The sequence below is a fragment of the Necator americanus genome, chromosome IV (genome assembly GCF_031761385.1).
Source record: "Necator americanus strain Aroian chromosome IV, whole genome shotgun sequence".
NCBI lineage: Eukaryota > Metazoa > Nematoda > Chromadorea > Rhabditida > Ancylostomatidae > Necator > Necator americanus.
Genome location: NC_087374.1, coordinates 29,529,547 through 29,545,589, shown reverse-complemented (window position 1 = coordinate 29,545,589; position 16,043 = coordinate 29,529,547). Strand labels below are relative to the sequence as shown.

At 41.5% G+C, this 16,043-nt stretch overlaps 1 protein-coding gene across 3 annotated transcripts; it reads left to right on the top strand.

The window, feature by feature from the left end:
- Window positions 1-2,936: 2,936 nt before the first annotated feature.
- RB195_003162 (uncharacterized protein) lies at window positions 2,937-15,149 on the top strand (the record flags this gene model as incomplete). 3 transcript variants are annotated; one of them, XM_064200709.1, is made up of 17 exons in its annotated part: window positions 2,937-2,945; window positions 3,210-3,294; window positions 3,837-3,994; window positions 5,538-5,659; window positions 5,739-5,810; window positions 5,867-5,957; window positions 6,042-6,144; window positions 8,724-8,865; window positions 8,956-9,134; window positions 9,212-9,325; window positions 9,673-9,812; window positions 10,987-11,154; window positions 11,274-11,424; window positions 11,492-11,604; window positions 11,734-11,886; window positions 12,788-12,911; window positions 15,010-15,149. In XM_064200709.1, 17 exons carry the CDS (start codon window positions 2,937-2,939, stop codon window positions 15,147-15,149), a joined length of 2,064 nt encoding a protein of 687 aa, XP_064056590.1. The 3 variants fall into 3 exon arrangements, with proteins under 3 accessions (XP_064056590.1, XP_064056589.1, XP_064056591.1); XM_064200710.1 differs by lacking the exon at window positions 10,987-11,154; XM_064200708.1 differs by lacking the exon at window positions 15,010-15,149 and having other exon boundaries at window positions 12,788-12,961.
- Between the last annotated feature and the right edge of the window lie 894 nt (window positions 15,150-16,043).

Here is a 16,043-nt window from a genome sequence, read left to right as displayed (position 1 = left end):
TGAGACTCTAGTTCGTTGAATGGTGTGGATATAGGCACACGCACCGTGTAGCTCCAACAGAACACGCAGATATCGGTTTCTGTTAGTAACGAAACGATGAGTAACTAACAACTCTATGACAATATTTTCCAAATAGATAGAGTAATGAGAATGAGACTTTTCCACTCCCATAAGTTCTAAGTCTTCAAAGTAAAAAAAACAAGTTGGTTCGATGAAAATTGTGTTACATGTAGTTTCTCTACAGAATCATCGCCTATTAATACCTGATCTTCGCATTTCGCGAACTTTTTCCATTCTAATTTGTACAACGAAACTAGAAATGACCTACAAATACAATTGATGACTTATTAACATAACTACTCTTTTTCGTCCTTCACTGATAGTAGTCACCTTTAGTGGGAGCAGAACATAATGTGATCTCTGACAAAGAACTTCGGCTACAACATGATACTGTAGGTGTAGCTTTCAAAATCGGCTCAAATTTCTGCGTAATGGTTTTATTTAAAGAGAATTCACTTCAGAAGGACACTGACACTAACAATCGGACAACACCAAAACCAAACTGAACTATCTCCACTAAACAATGCATGCCAAAAGATACAGTACGTCCAAGATGATAAAATTGGCAATTTGTTGCGAAGATGATGCCACAGTTGGCGCCGAGTAGGTTCAATCCTGTGAGAGCGATATCTGTTCGATTGGTGGAGCGCAGACAGAAAAGGGCTTGTGTGTCAAATAGAGGAGGATTGGGCGCTGCAGCCGACGGGTCGCGGTCACCCGGTCGAACACATCCGATAGTACCTTGCCTACCTTCAGAACTGTATTTTTTATATCTTCGGGATCCTGAAGCAAACACTGTAGAATGGGATCTCGCGTAAGATCTCGTGGTAAGGCATCCAACTAACTATAGTAGGGTCAAACCAACGACGCAACGCAGCTTCTCACGAGGCGCTTCGGTAGAGCGTAGTGGCTAAGAGCGTGGTGAAACTCTTGATGGCACCTCCCTTCGCTGCAATTTGCGGCGTTCCCAACTCGGTTCCAACTGCTGCCTCCATCTCGCCGTTCCGAGCGCGCACCCAAATGCACCGCAACTACACTAGTGATTCATGTCGTTTCGACACGAGTATACCATAGCCGGACCTGGAAACTTAGTTCTTCTCCTTAGAAAACTTTTCTGGTTCGGCGACCGGTGATCTCTACAACTTATGCTCCCGTTGTTCGTCGATTTGCTCGAGCGGCCACCAGTAATATTTCCATTTGCAGTGGTTGTGTGTAAAGATTGCTTAATGAATTCTCTTCTCACGAGAGAGGAGAATTCACTAGGCAACCATAGAATTCTCTTCTCGCGAGAGACTCGAAGAGCATCATATCATTCTTGAAGGACTCTTGAACAAGTCTTACTATCGGGTCGACGATCTTACTGCAGTGCGTTTGGTATCCAGTCACTTACAGCTCTGGTTCAGCGATTGTCGTTGAAACGAATCACGAGTCCGAGATATCTTATATTTATATATATATATTTATTTTATATATATAATATCTATATATTTTACATTCCTCGACATATGCAACAGTGTCTCTGATCTTCGATCGATAACGTTTGACTGCAGTTCGAATCCTCTTTCTTTTTCTCTTTTGTTTCGAGAGATGATGATGGAAGCAAAAAAAAAACGAGGGAATAGGTGAGCTCGAATTCGCATGTTCCTAGTTTTCTTCATTACATCCTAGATGCTCTTGTCTCGAGGAAGATCCGGTGTCGCGCTCACTTATTCGTTGAAGATTGTATTTCGAAATCGTTCGTTTCCCTCTGGCCAGGTCAGAGGAGATCAGGTCGTTCATCATGCTCGAGATATACCTAGCTGGAGCATTCATCACTTGTTTGGGGAAAGCCGCTTAGGTGCTACAAGGAGGAGCCGAACCCTCCGCAGGTAAAGGGGATTTAGCTCACGGGGTGCAGCTCGAGTAATGAGGATTCCTTCGCCAACCGTCCAAAAGTGAAGAGGGTCAGAGCACCGGCTCCCACTCTCGCATCTATGCAAAGGCGTGTATTTGCCGAATAGGATGCCTTCCCAAGTGAGACCGTTGAATCCCCAATGCTGCAGATTTGCGAGAGAAGATTCATCGCGACCACTTGCCTCTTGCTGGCTGCGAATTCCTGTTCCGTGCCTAAGGCTCACTACTTGCGAATGTATAAAGCAATATAAGAAGTGGACGGAATGTTTCATGTCGACCAATCCCTTTAAGAGTGCCCTAATGCGTTCGACTTCATACGTTCGTAGAGGTTTTTGAACACGTATAAGAGATATACAATGAATTGTGCAGCAAGTCAATGAATCAATGCAGTGTTCCCTTCTTCTCAGAATATGATATCCATTTACCGGCCTCAGAGGGAAGAGAGGGCCGCTTGGCCTTGGGTTTAGAACCTTTGACCTGCAGAAGTTGCGGAAACATCCTCCTGAGGCGCTACATCCATCGAAAAAAATATTGGATAAGAAATGCTTCGGAAAGTGATGCATGAATTCTTACGCGCTTAACTGTGTGAAAAAAGAAAAATGAAGCGAAACACATAGAGACGAAGTGGGCAAGAAAAGCGCAAGAAAAGCAAAGAGTATAAACAACTGTGGTTATATAACCTAAGAGAACTCTAGCAAGAGAATTAAAGCAGACCAAATTGACCATGGGCTACGCATCTTATAACTAGCAGAGCTTTAGAAAAAGAGAAGTCAGAAAAAAGCATGGAAAATCAAGTACACAGATGGAGTTGACTGAAATTCGCATTCAAAACGAGCCGGAAACGTACTTGTTGGTCTTGGCGCGATTTGGGGTAAATAAAACTGAAAACGGGCGCGTCCTTTAATAGAAGTTGATGCTGGAACTATGCTTTGAAACACCCATTGATGATGCGGGATTTTGAGCTCAGATGGGGATGAACAGGCATGAGGAAGGTATGTACTGAGACCCAAATGAATGTAGATGAGCTTAGCTGAGCATTCCTCCGTCAATTTTTCCACCACTGTGCAGTGTGCGAATCGATCGATAGTTTGGCTGTGTGCCGCGTTGCAGCGTCCCGAGGCCGACTGGCACTGCAGTCACGCTGCGCTCCGCTCTTTTCCCCATTCACAAATTCTTTCCTGTGCAAATTTCTCTAGAAATTGACAGAATACTCATGTAGGAAGGTGGTCAGTTGGACTAAAGTCGTACAGTTACAGATGAAACCGAAACGGCGCTCAACCTTTTCACCAGCAAGTGTGGAGACAACGTTAAAGTCGCCGCGCCCAAAAAGGAAAAGATTCGGTATGTTTTAACACTTTCAGCAAGTGTACCCAACTTTTATGCTTTCTTTAGTTTTATCCTCGCTTTGTCCCCCAAATGCTAAGAAATTTCGCCATTTTCTACACCGATTATAGAGTAACTTCACATTTATGTCATCTTCCCTTTTTTGTGAAGAGAAATTTACCAATTGTAAAGCTTCTTCTTAATTGAAATTGCAAGGAAAGTGTATTATCTAATTTTTGCGAAGGAAAGGTGAAACGGGAGACTTCTGGGACGAATTTTGTATTTTGGATCCTTGTGTCTTGCTCCGTTGTGTGATGTGAATTTAGTAGCGGAAAGGGCCCTTATCTACATTTTGGAAGTGTACAGAGTATGACACGAACAATCCCTGTAATTTTTTTCCACAGATATGTTAATTAATTCTCCTCGACTAAGAAATTTCAAGAGCCCACATTTTGCCAAGTAGTTGTTACTGTTACTTCGGAAGGTCTCTTTCCGGTTTATCAATATTTCTTTTCGTTCATGAAGATTTTGCTCCTATGTAACAGCAACTGTTTCTATAGATTCAACATCACCACAACGTCGCAAATCTTCTAACAGCAGCGATGAAGTCAAACCTCCTCCTGAATTTATACCATTTCCGTACGAGAAACTATGTCCGAAATTCCGCGATTTGTTCGGGAAAAACGCGGAGGATTTTACTCTTGAGAAGGATGACTTGGTGAGTGTTATGTGATAGATATTTTCTCGTTTTTCTATTTAATCTACCATAAAAATTCATAAGAAAGGATAGGCAGATCACTACCTACATTCTCATACATTTTATGTGCTTTTTGCTACTATGGTATACTACACATGGCGACAATATTGTAACGGGTCTATTGTCACAATATTGTCGCCATGTGTAGTACACTCTAGTGTACACCCTCTTCCCTCATATTTGTGACAGATCCACTGTCACAAAATGAGAGGAAGTTCTTGAACCTGAAAGATAAAGAATTTTTCCATTCCATAGCACCAGAATCCTCCCAAGAATAACTACAGATGGGTGTTCTTCACGTGTCTTAGCGTGGCCGCACTAAATTCATCTAGAAAAATTCGTGTAACAGCTCTACATGATCCAGTCTCCCCTACAATGCAATTGATTACGCAATAGAACGTGGTCAACTAATCGTTCAACATTCTCGACCCAACTAGTGTAACTCAAATAAGCAGCAGAAACTCCCTCACCTATACAATCGGCAACATATTCCGCATTGTCTGCGTTCTGTTAAAACGCGTTGGCGCATCCCAAGTAGATTCATACGCCAGTGACTTTATCATTTTTTTATAGTAATGCGTTATAGTAAAGGAGGATCGTCCAGCGCCGTTTCAGATGCCTTTTTCTAGGCTACCATGGAGGATTGGGCGTGATCACATTAATACTCGTGAACTACATTCCTCCTCCGTCTGTAATGCAGAAATACTAGTCAATCTCGTGTTACGCTGGTTTTAAAGTTCAGGAATGAGTCTTGTGCAAAAGAACGCTCACTGTAGACTCCAGTTGTATGGCCAAGTCAAAACGACTTGAAGCTTGGTGCAATTAAGTAAGCGGTTGTGCACGAAACGGAGTGGTGGAGCTAGCAAGATCTAGTTATGATCGAGATGGGACTATCGCGAACTGTATCGAATAAAGGTGCTAGCGAGAGTTCTCCCTCGTTCCTTATCGCTGCGCTCCACCGCACAGCTTCGAGCGCGGTCGCTTACGCAACTGCACCGTGGTTCATGTCGTTCTTACCCGGGTATGTGTTAATTCTACATTTTCTAATATTAGAAGAAGTTGTAGTCAGCTTTACTTTAACTTTAAAAAAAATGTTTTCACTTTTGTTTTTCCTTTTTGTTGGTTTTGGTTTTGCGATGGCATATTGCAGTAACTACAGTCAATAGTTTACATAATATGGATACTTTTCCAGGTCAAAAATAGATAAGTAAATGATTGAAGTGTTATGGGTTCTTCCGAGTGATTTCCAGAGTTGTTACAATGATTATCGCTTCAACTGTAAACGATATAAGGAACGAGTGTAAACGCAAAACAACCGAGTTATCATGTGTAGCGATGCCTATTACTTCATAAAAGGAAACTCAAGTTTACATACAAGTGTTAGAAAAATTCACTTAACTGACATCTTTCGGTCAAAACTGTTTTCATAGTAAATCCATAGGCGTCTTTTCGTCTTGGTTTTCTTTTGGCTGATACTCAATTGTAGTAATTTATTAATTTGTAGCTCGTACTCCAACATGAACTAGAGAGAATGTTGGCCCATTCTGCCGATTACCTGAGGCGAGCTCACGGCGAAGTGACCTACCTCAACACTGGAGAATACCCTGTCCAAGATCTCAGAACGAGGTTTGTGTAAAGTTCTATGTGAAATTCCATTACTTAGAACGTTAGACTATGCTTCTTAATGTCCTATTTCCTGCTGCAGACCCATGCCGTCTTACAAGTTGCGCGAGACCCTTCCGTTATCACCCACAACGACCCAAGAGATGCAGGACACGTGAGTTGCTTTCAGTTCTGTCGTAGTTTCTGGTATGCTTATACGGATGGTTACAGATTATGCGGCCTTCCTGAAGATGACACCGAAGATAACGTGGACATATGGCCACCGCATCATATTCCACAACGGTTTTGGACATGGTGTAAGGTCAGTTTTATTTTGCAATGTTTGTTTTTCTCTTCATTTATCTGTTATTTTTCATTAGTGTTTGAATGTGCTCACGCCGTTTAGTCTGACTTCCTGACACCAATTGACGCCGATTATCTCAAAGACTTCAAGCTGTGCCTCATCGATAAGTACAGTGCAGAGGAATTGAAGGAGTATTATGTCAATGGTAAGGTTTCGTTCACTTTGGTTTTAGATAGTACGCTGATAACATTGTGCAGCGAAGTTACGCACATTGTCCAAGTCACAAATTAAAGATACATGGTGGACTTTCCTTTGAATGTTGAGAAATCCATAGCTATTTTTACGGAAGAGCATTTTTTTTTCTAAGATGTTGGGCTTTAATCGATTTAACTCAAAAGCTTTTGAAAGAGCCTTTTTCGACGATATTGATTATATTGTTAGTTAATAAAGCATAAAAGGATAAAGTCACTGGCTTATCAATCCACTTGTGATGCGCCAACGCGTTTTACTGGAATTCGTAATTGTTGAGGTTTTGGAGCGCGTATTGGCCTATACAATGACTTGCGGAGGCCAGCCGATGATCAAGTCAGTGTTTTTATCCTCCCAGAAAAGCCTGGTACCAATTTATCGACCCCGAAGGGATGAAAGGCTTGGTTTGCACTAGGGCGGTTTCGAACCCTCGACCGTGTGGCTACAACGGACCTCTAACCGACTGAGCCACACCCGCCCCTATAAAACATAAAATGACGTAGAATTTCTTGTAATCGTTGAATTTTCCCATGAACTCAGAACTTGATGTTAGTTGGTGTACAGACGTCTAGACAGAACTTTTTTATCTTAACATTTTTGACTCAATCGGCGGGATGGTGTTAGCCGGAAGAGGTTTCCCGTATCTTCTCAGAGGTGTCGTCTTTGAACATAGCTCTGCGCAAGCCTCTCTCGATCTACTGCAGGAGCATGCACAAAATCCACCAATTTTCACTGTTCACTGTTCTCTATCCTGCGAGACTTGACATGTCGCGTGAGCTGCCTATCGAGTGGTACGAGTAGCCCAGGTCGTGCATGTCCGGCAGTTGAGCGTAACGAAAAAAAGAGTTGCTACCAAAGGTTCCACGCTCCATCTAGATGTTTGACCTATTTCGGCTGTACTTTTTCGGTATGCCGGACAATAGCACCCTTTTGGAATATCTGGCTAACTTCCGTCATATAAATCTGCACGTTGCATAGCTGCAGCTAACTTATACTAGACTATTGCATTTAGCATAGCTAAGGGCAACCAGGCTTTTAGTGTAAGCAGAGCCACAGCGAGCTGGTAGCAATCAGACTCTCGTACGCCTCTCCATTTTGATACTTCAGTATGCAATAATATTTATTAGTATAATGTATTAATACACATTATTGCAACTATAATGATAATAACCGAAATTAGAGTAGCTAGGTATGGTAGCTAGGTATCGAACCGTTGATGAGAAAAGAGCGCTTTTGGGCTTAATATGTTGCAAAAAATTGACATCCTTTCTGCTATATCGGGTGTCGTCCAATTGATTGTGTACTAGTGGATTTCTCTATTCTAGCTTTAAGTAGAGCACAGAAACAAGATCGTTAGAGGCATTTTATCTTGGCTAACGTCTTTAACTTGAAATTGTTCCCGCTTCGGCTTGTCATATGCTTTTTTGTTTAGCTGCTTTGACTTACATTGAAAACTAATGGACTATGTTTTATCATACCACATCCTGCTGGGGTCTTCTACTTATTCATTACTCCTGCACCGACATCCATTCGCAGTATGTGCGTCCTGTTAAATCGTGCAAGTTGTGGTCCCCTCTGCTTGTTATCTAACGCGAAACACCAACCACTGTTTGGAGCTAACTTGCACAGTAATTTGTAGAGATTCGGAGCGATGCACCAAGTGGGGCAGCTTTGTCATCTCCTTCAAGAAAAGAAAGTTATCTTACAAAGACCGATAATTCTTGAACTATTAACCACGGGACGGGAATACTATACACTGGAGCGCCACTTTTGTTCTACAGCATATTTGCAAAGTTGAGTAATAAAGAGAAGGGGGACGCTACTGTTCATAACCCAGAGAACTTCACTGCAGCCGTTTCGTCTGTCTTTCCTTCCATTGCCACTTTTGGTAATTTATTTGTCATAAATCTGTAGTATACTCAGGAAACCTATGATCGAATCCTCCAATTCATTTGTTCGCATCAAGATTTCCTCTCATGATTCATAAAATAGGCCACCATTCCCATTTCCTCTGACCAATGAACTTTTTGGGTATTAGTGTTACGCCATGACAACAACTTGTCAACGGATTCAATATATATACATATACATCTATAATCGGAGCCGAATATGTTCACCGTACTGAGCATAGGTGCGATAGGGAGGAAACGAACCCTCTTCAAGTGAAGGAGGTCTCATGGGCAAGCTAAAGTGTTGAGAATCCCTTCGGTTACCATCTAAAAGTGAAAGGGGTCCGTGCTTTCGCCAATAGTCGAAAAGTAAAGGGTGTCAGAGCACCGGCTCCAGTATCGCATGTGTGGTACTGAGGGAAGGGACCCTTAGATTAGAGAAGGAAAATGACTAGAGGCAATGTAAATCAGGCAAAGAAGGGAGCGTGTGTTTTGGCAAAGGTGTCGCGATGTTGTTGAGAACAATTGGCCCTTTTCAATTTGTATCACCATAAAAGTTAAGCTTCGTTTCTATCAGAGTATCCTATTTTTAGCTTCTTTTATTGTGAGAATATGTGACGGTACGATGAATAACTCCAAATTTTAGAACCTTGGAAACATCGGAAGCGACAGCGGTCGCGCATTGCTTCTGGTGACGCAACATGCCCACGCACCAGAAGGAAATCTAGCATCGATGGTCCTTCCGCTGAAAAGAAACAGGAACACAAAAAGGAAAAGGAGGAAAAGAAGTGAGAAAAGCTTTTCTTGTCAATTACTTGAAACCTTTTTTTGCTAGTTGTTTTTGCGGCTGAGGATGACTTATCCTCTTTTTCATTCAGAGTTCCTTCAACTTCGTCACTTCGCCCAACACGGATATCCGACTCAAAGTTAGCACCACTGATCAGTGATGTGGTTTGTGCAGCGAGCAGAGAAATGCGCAAAGAGGAATTCACTACGCCTGTTCGTCGACTTTCGCTTAGGCTGCATTCTCGCGATGACGGTGAAGATGAAAGAAAAAGTATTCTCTTTTTCTTTAGAGGCATATTTCGCAGAGGCACCGGTACATTTCTCACTATTTCAAATGTTTTTGTTTAGTTTCCGTCAAAAGCGAGCCATCCGATTTGAGCAATCATGATACTAATGACGGAGTGTCAGTTGATGTAGTTCAGTCGAATGGGATTACACAGCGATCACCAATAAGTTCTCGATGTGCGTATTAAACTAGTAAATCGTTCTACCCTTTATTTGGCTGTTATGCTCCGCATTGAACAAAAAACAATGCTTCATGTTTATGTTATTCGTTCGATTTCTATTACCAATAAGAATCGAGGGTTTGCTTCAAAGAGAACTGTTTTCTCTTTTTGTCGTTGCCCTCCCGAAACTTTGCATTCTATTCCGTTCCTTTAATTATCACTTTTAACGGTTGGCTTCTTCAACGTTTACATTTTTTGGATATGATGCACTCACTTGTATCCTCCCTTGTATTTCTCTGTTAAGATTCTATTTTCGTATATATTTAATCCACAGGTATATGCTATAATCTAAATCATTTTTAGTGCATTCTCCAAGGATCAAAAAAGAATCGAGAGAAGAGATGGATGACTATTGGGACCGTCCAGGACCCAGCAACGCTCACACACTTCCTAATGGAAAATGCAATGGAGAACTCAAGAGCAGGCTGAAGCGTAATGGAGAGGTACTACTTTTTATTAACTAAAGATCATATTTTTCGGAATCTCTGCTGTTCAAGACTTATATAACAGTCAGCAAAAATTCTCTCTCTTCACAGTAGGAATCACTGCTCATCATTTGCTCTGAACGCTACGTTACTCTCCATTTATGGTTGATAAGAGGAGCATAATGTGGCTTACAATTGCCAAAGCGTATGTTTAAGGTTCATTTCGGAACAAACGAAAAGCATTGCCATTGCTGCACCACTTTTGAAATAGGTTATATAGTTTACTTATTTTTTTTTGTCACCAGTTATCGGCGTAAGACAAACAAGATACTATCAAAAAAGCCAACTAGAACGCATTTGGTCTTCAGTACCTCCTTATAAACGGGTGTGTACAGGCGCAATGGTCTTGTATCGAAGTGTAGAGCGCATTTCGCCTCCTCTACAGTGAGAGAAGCTCGCCAGAGACTCTTCTCATTGCTTTTCATGGCTCCCCATTGTTTTTTTTTTCATTTTTAGTATGATGGTGCTTAGAGAGAATTATGTAGCCTTAGCAATGTCCTTTATCATCATTTCTTTTGAGGACCCTAAGGATTTGTTTGAAAGAGAAAAGAAGAAAAAAGAAAGAAGAAATGAGCGAAAACCTTTTATCGCTTGTTCAGCAGTTTTTTTTTTCTGATTTAAGGTATCTTCTCAGTGGCTTCAGTTTGCAAAAATTGGATTTCAGCAGTTTTCCACTCTTTCTCCAAATGTGCGAGGCTAGCCATCTTTTGGGGGTTTTAGGATTTCACTACGACCACAATTACAACAAACGCTAATCATAACCACAAAAAAAATAGGCAGAAATCGAATTCCTACATACTAATCTTGGGACAAAACAAACGATAAGATTGTTGGAAGAGACTTTGCTAACACCGCAAAATCTTAATCATGCTGTATTATGCCAGTAAAAAAGGGAAGTTGTAAAGAGCAAAGAGGAGCAGATCCAGGCAGATTTTCGTGCGCTGTAGAAAGGGCTCAGCACTCGCCTCCATCGAGTACGCATCACCCCACCCCGATACAACACGCTTTACGCAGACTCTATGTTAGAAAGTTCTTAAGCTAGATGTAAACTACTGGAACTGATTGTGAGTGCAAATTGAGAATACTGCTATGGATTAGCTCTTCTATCGAATTCTTCTTCTCTTTTTTCTAGGTCGACGAGCAAGCACAACCAGGCTTAGTGCGTACATGTAATAGTCAATGGGAAACGTTTCGCACTTCATTACTAGGTTTACGTTTGCGACGGGTGTCGCGCGTATCAGTTTGTATTATGCCGATACGCTTTCTCTTTGGCTTCGTGGATATACTCAACAACTCATTTGTAAGTGCATACATATCTACGCATACGAGCCAATCATGTATCTTCTGACGTCCCTTAAAATATTGCGTTGCTTTGGCGTGTTATCGGTGTTATACAGGGTGCTTTTTTTTAATTTTCAGACAAAAGTAGAAAATGGTGTCCAATCAAATTCGCCCTCCAAAGTGTTTTCTCCATCGTCATCTGCCGTATCAAGTGTTTCTGAGGAGAACGAAATCGAACGGCATTACCGAGAAATTGGAAGTCGCATTGTCAAAATGCTCGTTGAAAGAGGTAGTCGAAAGTCGTTGAAAGTCCGTCCTAACAATGCGTTTTCTTCTAATGAAAACCTACACTTCAGGATTAATACCTTCGTCAACAGAACACGTCTATCGTGAAATTGCAACAAGTTCGGTGGAACGCGACTTAGTTGTCAGTCACGAAGGGAAAGAGGATGATGATGACTCAGACTTGGTAAATCTAAGTTCTTGCTTTTTTTCCCTTTTTTCCTCAGTAAAGGTTCTTCTCTCTCCTTGTCTCACTGTGATTATGAAATTTTGCATCTTTGTTTTAAATTTCACGCTATGGGTCGTTTGATTATAGGATGAAGTTTCGGAGGAGCTCCTCAGATGTCAAATGGAACTGCAAGAGTTAGAGCCAAGACTAAGAGGCGTAGTATCTCACTGTTGGAGCAAAGTTCGCGGAGACTTCGCTTACTGGGAGACTGCAAAGCAGTTGGATGATGCTGACACTGATGTATGTTCGGCTATCACTATTTTTTCAGTGAATCCAATTTTATTGATTCATTACGTTTCCTAACGTTATTTCAAGGATATTTCCATGTCCTAGAAATCGTGTAGAAAAAGACAAGACTTTTTCCCATGAACGTGTTGCAATGGGAATTTGAAAATGTAGAAGTTTTAGATTTTGTTCCATATTAAGTGCTATTCTACTTCCTACTGGTTGCACATTTAATTTAGCCCCATTACGTTTTTCTCTTTTGTTTTCGTTTCTGAAAAATAAGGTTAGCGCATCACGATTTTGACGTGGTGCGAAAACAACAGCGAAAGCTCATAGTTCTGGTTTGCGGAAACCAGCATGGTTCCACTCATCTTTCCCGAGTTGTCGTAAAAGAAGGCATGGGAACCGTTTTAGCTCCTGGGAGATGCGTTAGAACGCTTCTCTATGTACACGTTGCCATCCTCTCAGCACCCTATTCATTGCTTTCGCTTGAATAAGCTGGTTAAGAGTATCAATTATCTTCGACAGCTCGCACTTGGATGCGGCGCGTGCACAAGGATGGTGGGTTGCAACTGAAATGGTCTTAAAAACGATGTATTCCACTCCTTTTTTACGACGATTAAGGAAAAAATGAGTGAACCATGCTGGTTTCCGCAAACTACACTCCGAGCTCAAGGCTTTCGTTGTGGTTTTCGCACCACATCAAAATCGTGATACGCTGGTTTCAGGACCACGAGCACAGCTCTAGAGCAGTAGAACGTCTATCCTTAACTGTGATTTTTTAATCCTAAATTTTTGAAACTGGACTGATTATCGCGTAGCTACGAGAGCAGGTAACTAATCGGTTTTTATGAATTTTTGTCATATATGAGGTCAATGTCGTCGTTATGCACACTATCCAAGTTTGAAATTGTAGTTGTTTCGATTGGGTGTCAACATGTATCGTGATCTTCCTACTCGTCGTGTACCTACAAATACCGAGCTGCCTACTTTACGGGCTGCACTTCGAAGGCGCAATCGCAAAGCTCGGCAACACTATGGTTGCTCATATAAGCGGTTACGAAAGTATCGCAAAAGCAATATTAAGTAGAAATCTTGTATCTCCTAATTATTTATCACTTTGTCACATTATGTCTCTTGTACTCTATGCACTTGTAGGATTCTTCTATTTCTATTTCATTGTAGTGCTTGAGCTCCTTCCCTTTCTAAGTTATTTTTTTTAATATTGAATATTGTTCTTCCCCTACAGGTTTCTCCCGAACGAGTTTAGTTTAGTTTCTGTTTGCTCCAAAATAATTTCTTGTCATTTCTTAAGCTTACGGGCCTACCTCTTACGTGGAGACATCTTATCACGAAGGCACGCGAACTTGTCCTTGTAAACGGTACTTGAACTGGTAGTGCATCTACTCCTTTGTGGATTATTTACTGTATTTAAAGCACTGCTTCCACCATGCTTTCTTTGGGCGCGTTGAGCTTTAAAAAATTATGGAAGGAAACAACCCTTGTAATTTGCATAATACAAAACACCACTATTTTTCAGGTTCTATTTTTAAGGAAGTAAAATCGTTATGTCATGTACTAATTGTGCTATACTCAACAGTTTGATAAGTAGTAAGCGGATGCGATGAGCTTGGTTAGTGCTGTATTACTCGGTTTTCTTTCTGCATATCTTTTTTTCCACTATCTTCGCTTTGAGAATTGGATCGTTTCATCGCGTTATGGCTTTCATGCCAAGTCATTGACAGTAATCTTTGAGGAACCCAAATCTCTTTAGCCTTTAGGTAATCATTTTTGTCTATGTCCACCATGATCTCCACGCGAATATCCTTCCGTCATCGGTTTATAGGCGCCCATTGTATTGCGTAAAGTAATCTCGCATTTACCTCTTGCGCGGCGATATGGACCAGATCATACGAAAGGAAATCCCACCTTATCTTTCAATTTCGTCAAATTTCCCAATCTTTTTGATTCACTGTCATATACTAGTGTTTGTGCTACTATTCATTGTTTTATAAGTTTTAAATTTGGCTGCTGTTCTTTGTTTTTGATCATCCACCGGCTCATACTTTCGTTTTTGCCGTTGACCTCGTCATATGATATTATATTGGTATCACTTTGTTGAATGCACGTATATTAGTTTGTAATTTGGAAAGACAATGTTCCTTTTTTCTAGTTTTAAAGAGATGTACGTTGCAGTATGTGGACTGCACAGATAGGCACTGATCTCCTCTCGCAAAGTAGTTATACCCTCCCCACGTTCTGCTGTGACATCATGTTAGTGTTGTTCTACTTGTACTTGTACATATTAATAATATTTTATTATCTCTGAACATTCTTGTAATAAATTTCATTATTTTGCTTTGGTAGTTGTACAGGGTTCTTTATCCACAGCTATCTCTGAGTTGTTTTTCGTAATAGTTTTCTGAGAACTTACAGTGAAAATTGGATCAAGAGTTTCTTCAGAAAAGAAAAAAAAAGCTACAAATGGCGCAATCTCATTATCGGGGATCGCGTACGTAAATTACATCGTCTGCGGAGAGACGCTAGTTGTAATCACGGTCAAAATGACAGGAAGACCGGTGCAGCTGAGTAAGCGGCTGCGCTCGAGGAAGAGCGGCTCGCGGTGAAGCTTGGGAACGTTGGAATCGAGGTGGAGCCATTACAAGCTGCAACAATGAGTGGTGCCAGGAAGGGCCCCTTCGATCCTAACTGCCACGCTTCTCAGCACCGCTTCGAGTGCAGCCGCTTACGCAGCCTCATTGAGCTTCATTTCGTCTTGATATGACTACATATCTTCTCGTTTATTATTGTAAAAATTCATTGCGACTTTTTGGGATCTGTTCGGAGCACTCAGAATACTTCTGTCCCTCCACGTATTAAATAAGAGTCCAGTCAGACTTGAACCTTTTGCAGTTGGATGTGCGGCTGCGAAGCCATTTCTCTGCAGTTCCATTGAAGCAATGGTTGGGGTTCCGGTTGTTTTGACTCTAATATACTTATTTGGTCTTCTTGTGTAATCATCTGAGGCGATAGTTCGATTCTTCGCGGAGCTTCTTCCTCTGAACATAGCTCTGCCCATCTTTGTTGATTTATGACAAGAGTTCGTACACAGTTCATCCATCGTTGTTTCATATTCAGCAAGACTTGAAGTATCGCTGGAACTGCCCACCGACGTCATGTGTAGTCAGATCTCGATAGTGACAGTAACAGTTCATCGTCAGTTCACCGTGACGGAACGAAGAGTTGTTGCTAAGGGTTCCGTGCTCCTAGGCACTTGACCTATCCTGTTTGGGCTTCCACGGTGTGGAGACATCCAACACTACTTCTACAATATTTGAATAAGTTCGTGTATTCCACCTTAAATTCCGCCATGAAAGTGTGCAAGTCCCATACCTCTTGTTTGTCCTGAATGCAAGCTGGAATGCCTGATAGCGTCTAATGCAAGCGGCGCCATCGCAAGCAGGTAGCACTCAGATTGAATACGCAGTTACGTAAGTCTGCCCAATATAATATATTATTATACTGTAATTAATATGGGTTACGCAGTTTCAATTCTTTGAAGATGTAGGACAAAAAACATGCGCAGAAATTTATATTGAGCAGGTCGGTAGTTTACTGTTAATATTAAGACAAAAATTTACTGGGAATAAGTACATTTCCCTCGTTATAAAAATCTGCGATCTTTGTTGTATAGACCGGTCAAACCGGCATGAAGCTCGATGCAGTTGATGAGGCTGAGCTCGAAGCGCTGCGATAGACCGTAGCAGCTGTGATCTTGAGGACCCCTGCTTGCATTACTCATCGCTGCAATTCGCGGTAGCTTTACTTCGCTAGCTTCACCGTGCTGTTTCTAGCGCAGCCGCCTACTCAACTGCTCCTAACTTCATGTTTTTCGACTCGACCATACCATCCGTTCTCCCAGCAAGCAAAGAAGTGTGGAGCTTTACCAAACGAGGTTGGTTAGAGAGGGATGAAACCTCAAATCAATGCGATGCATAAGTGTTGCTACCTCGTATCATCTTCAAAAATGGACATTTTGTACCAGTAATCCCTTTTAAAAATAGCCAATATTCAAAAGAACATGCGAATGGAATATTTCAGTCATGTTTAGAGTACTCGGGGCAAGTATTCTAAATGTCAGTCAACTTCGTGGCCGAGTTTTGAAATGAATG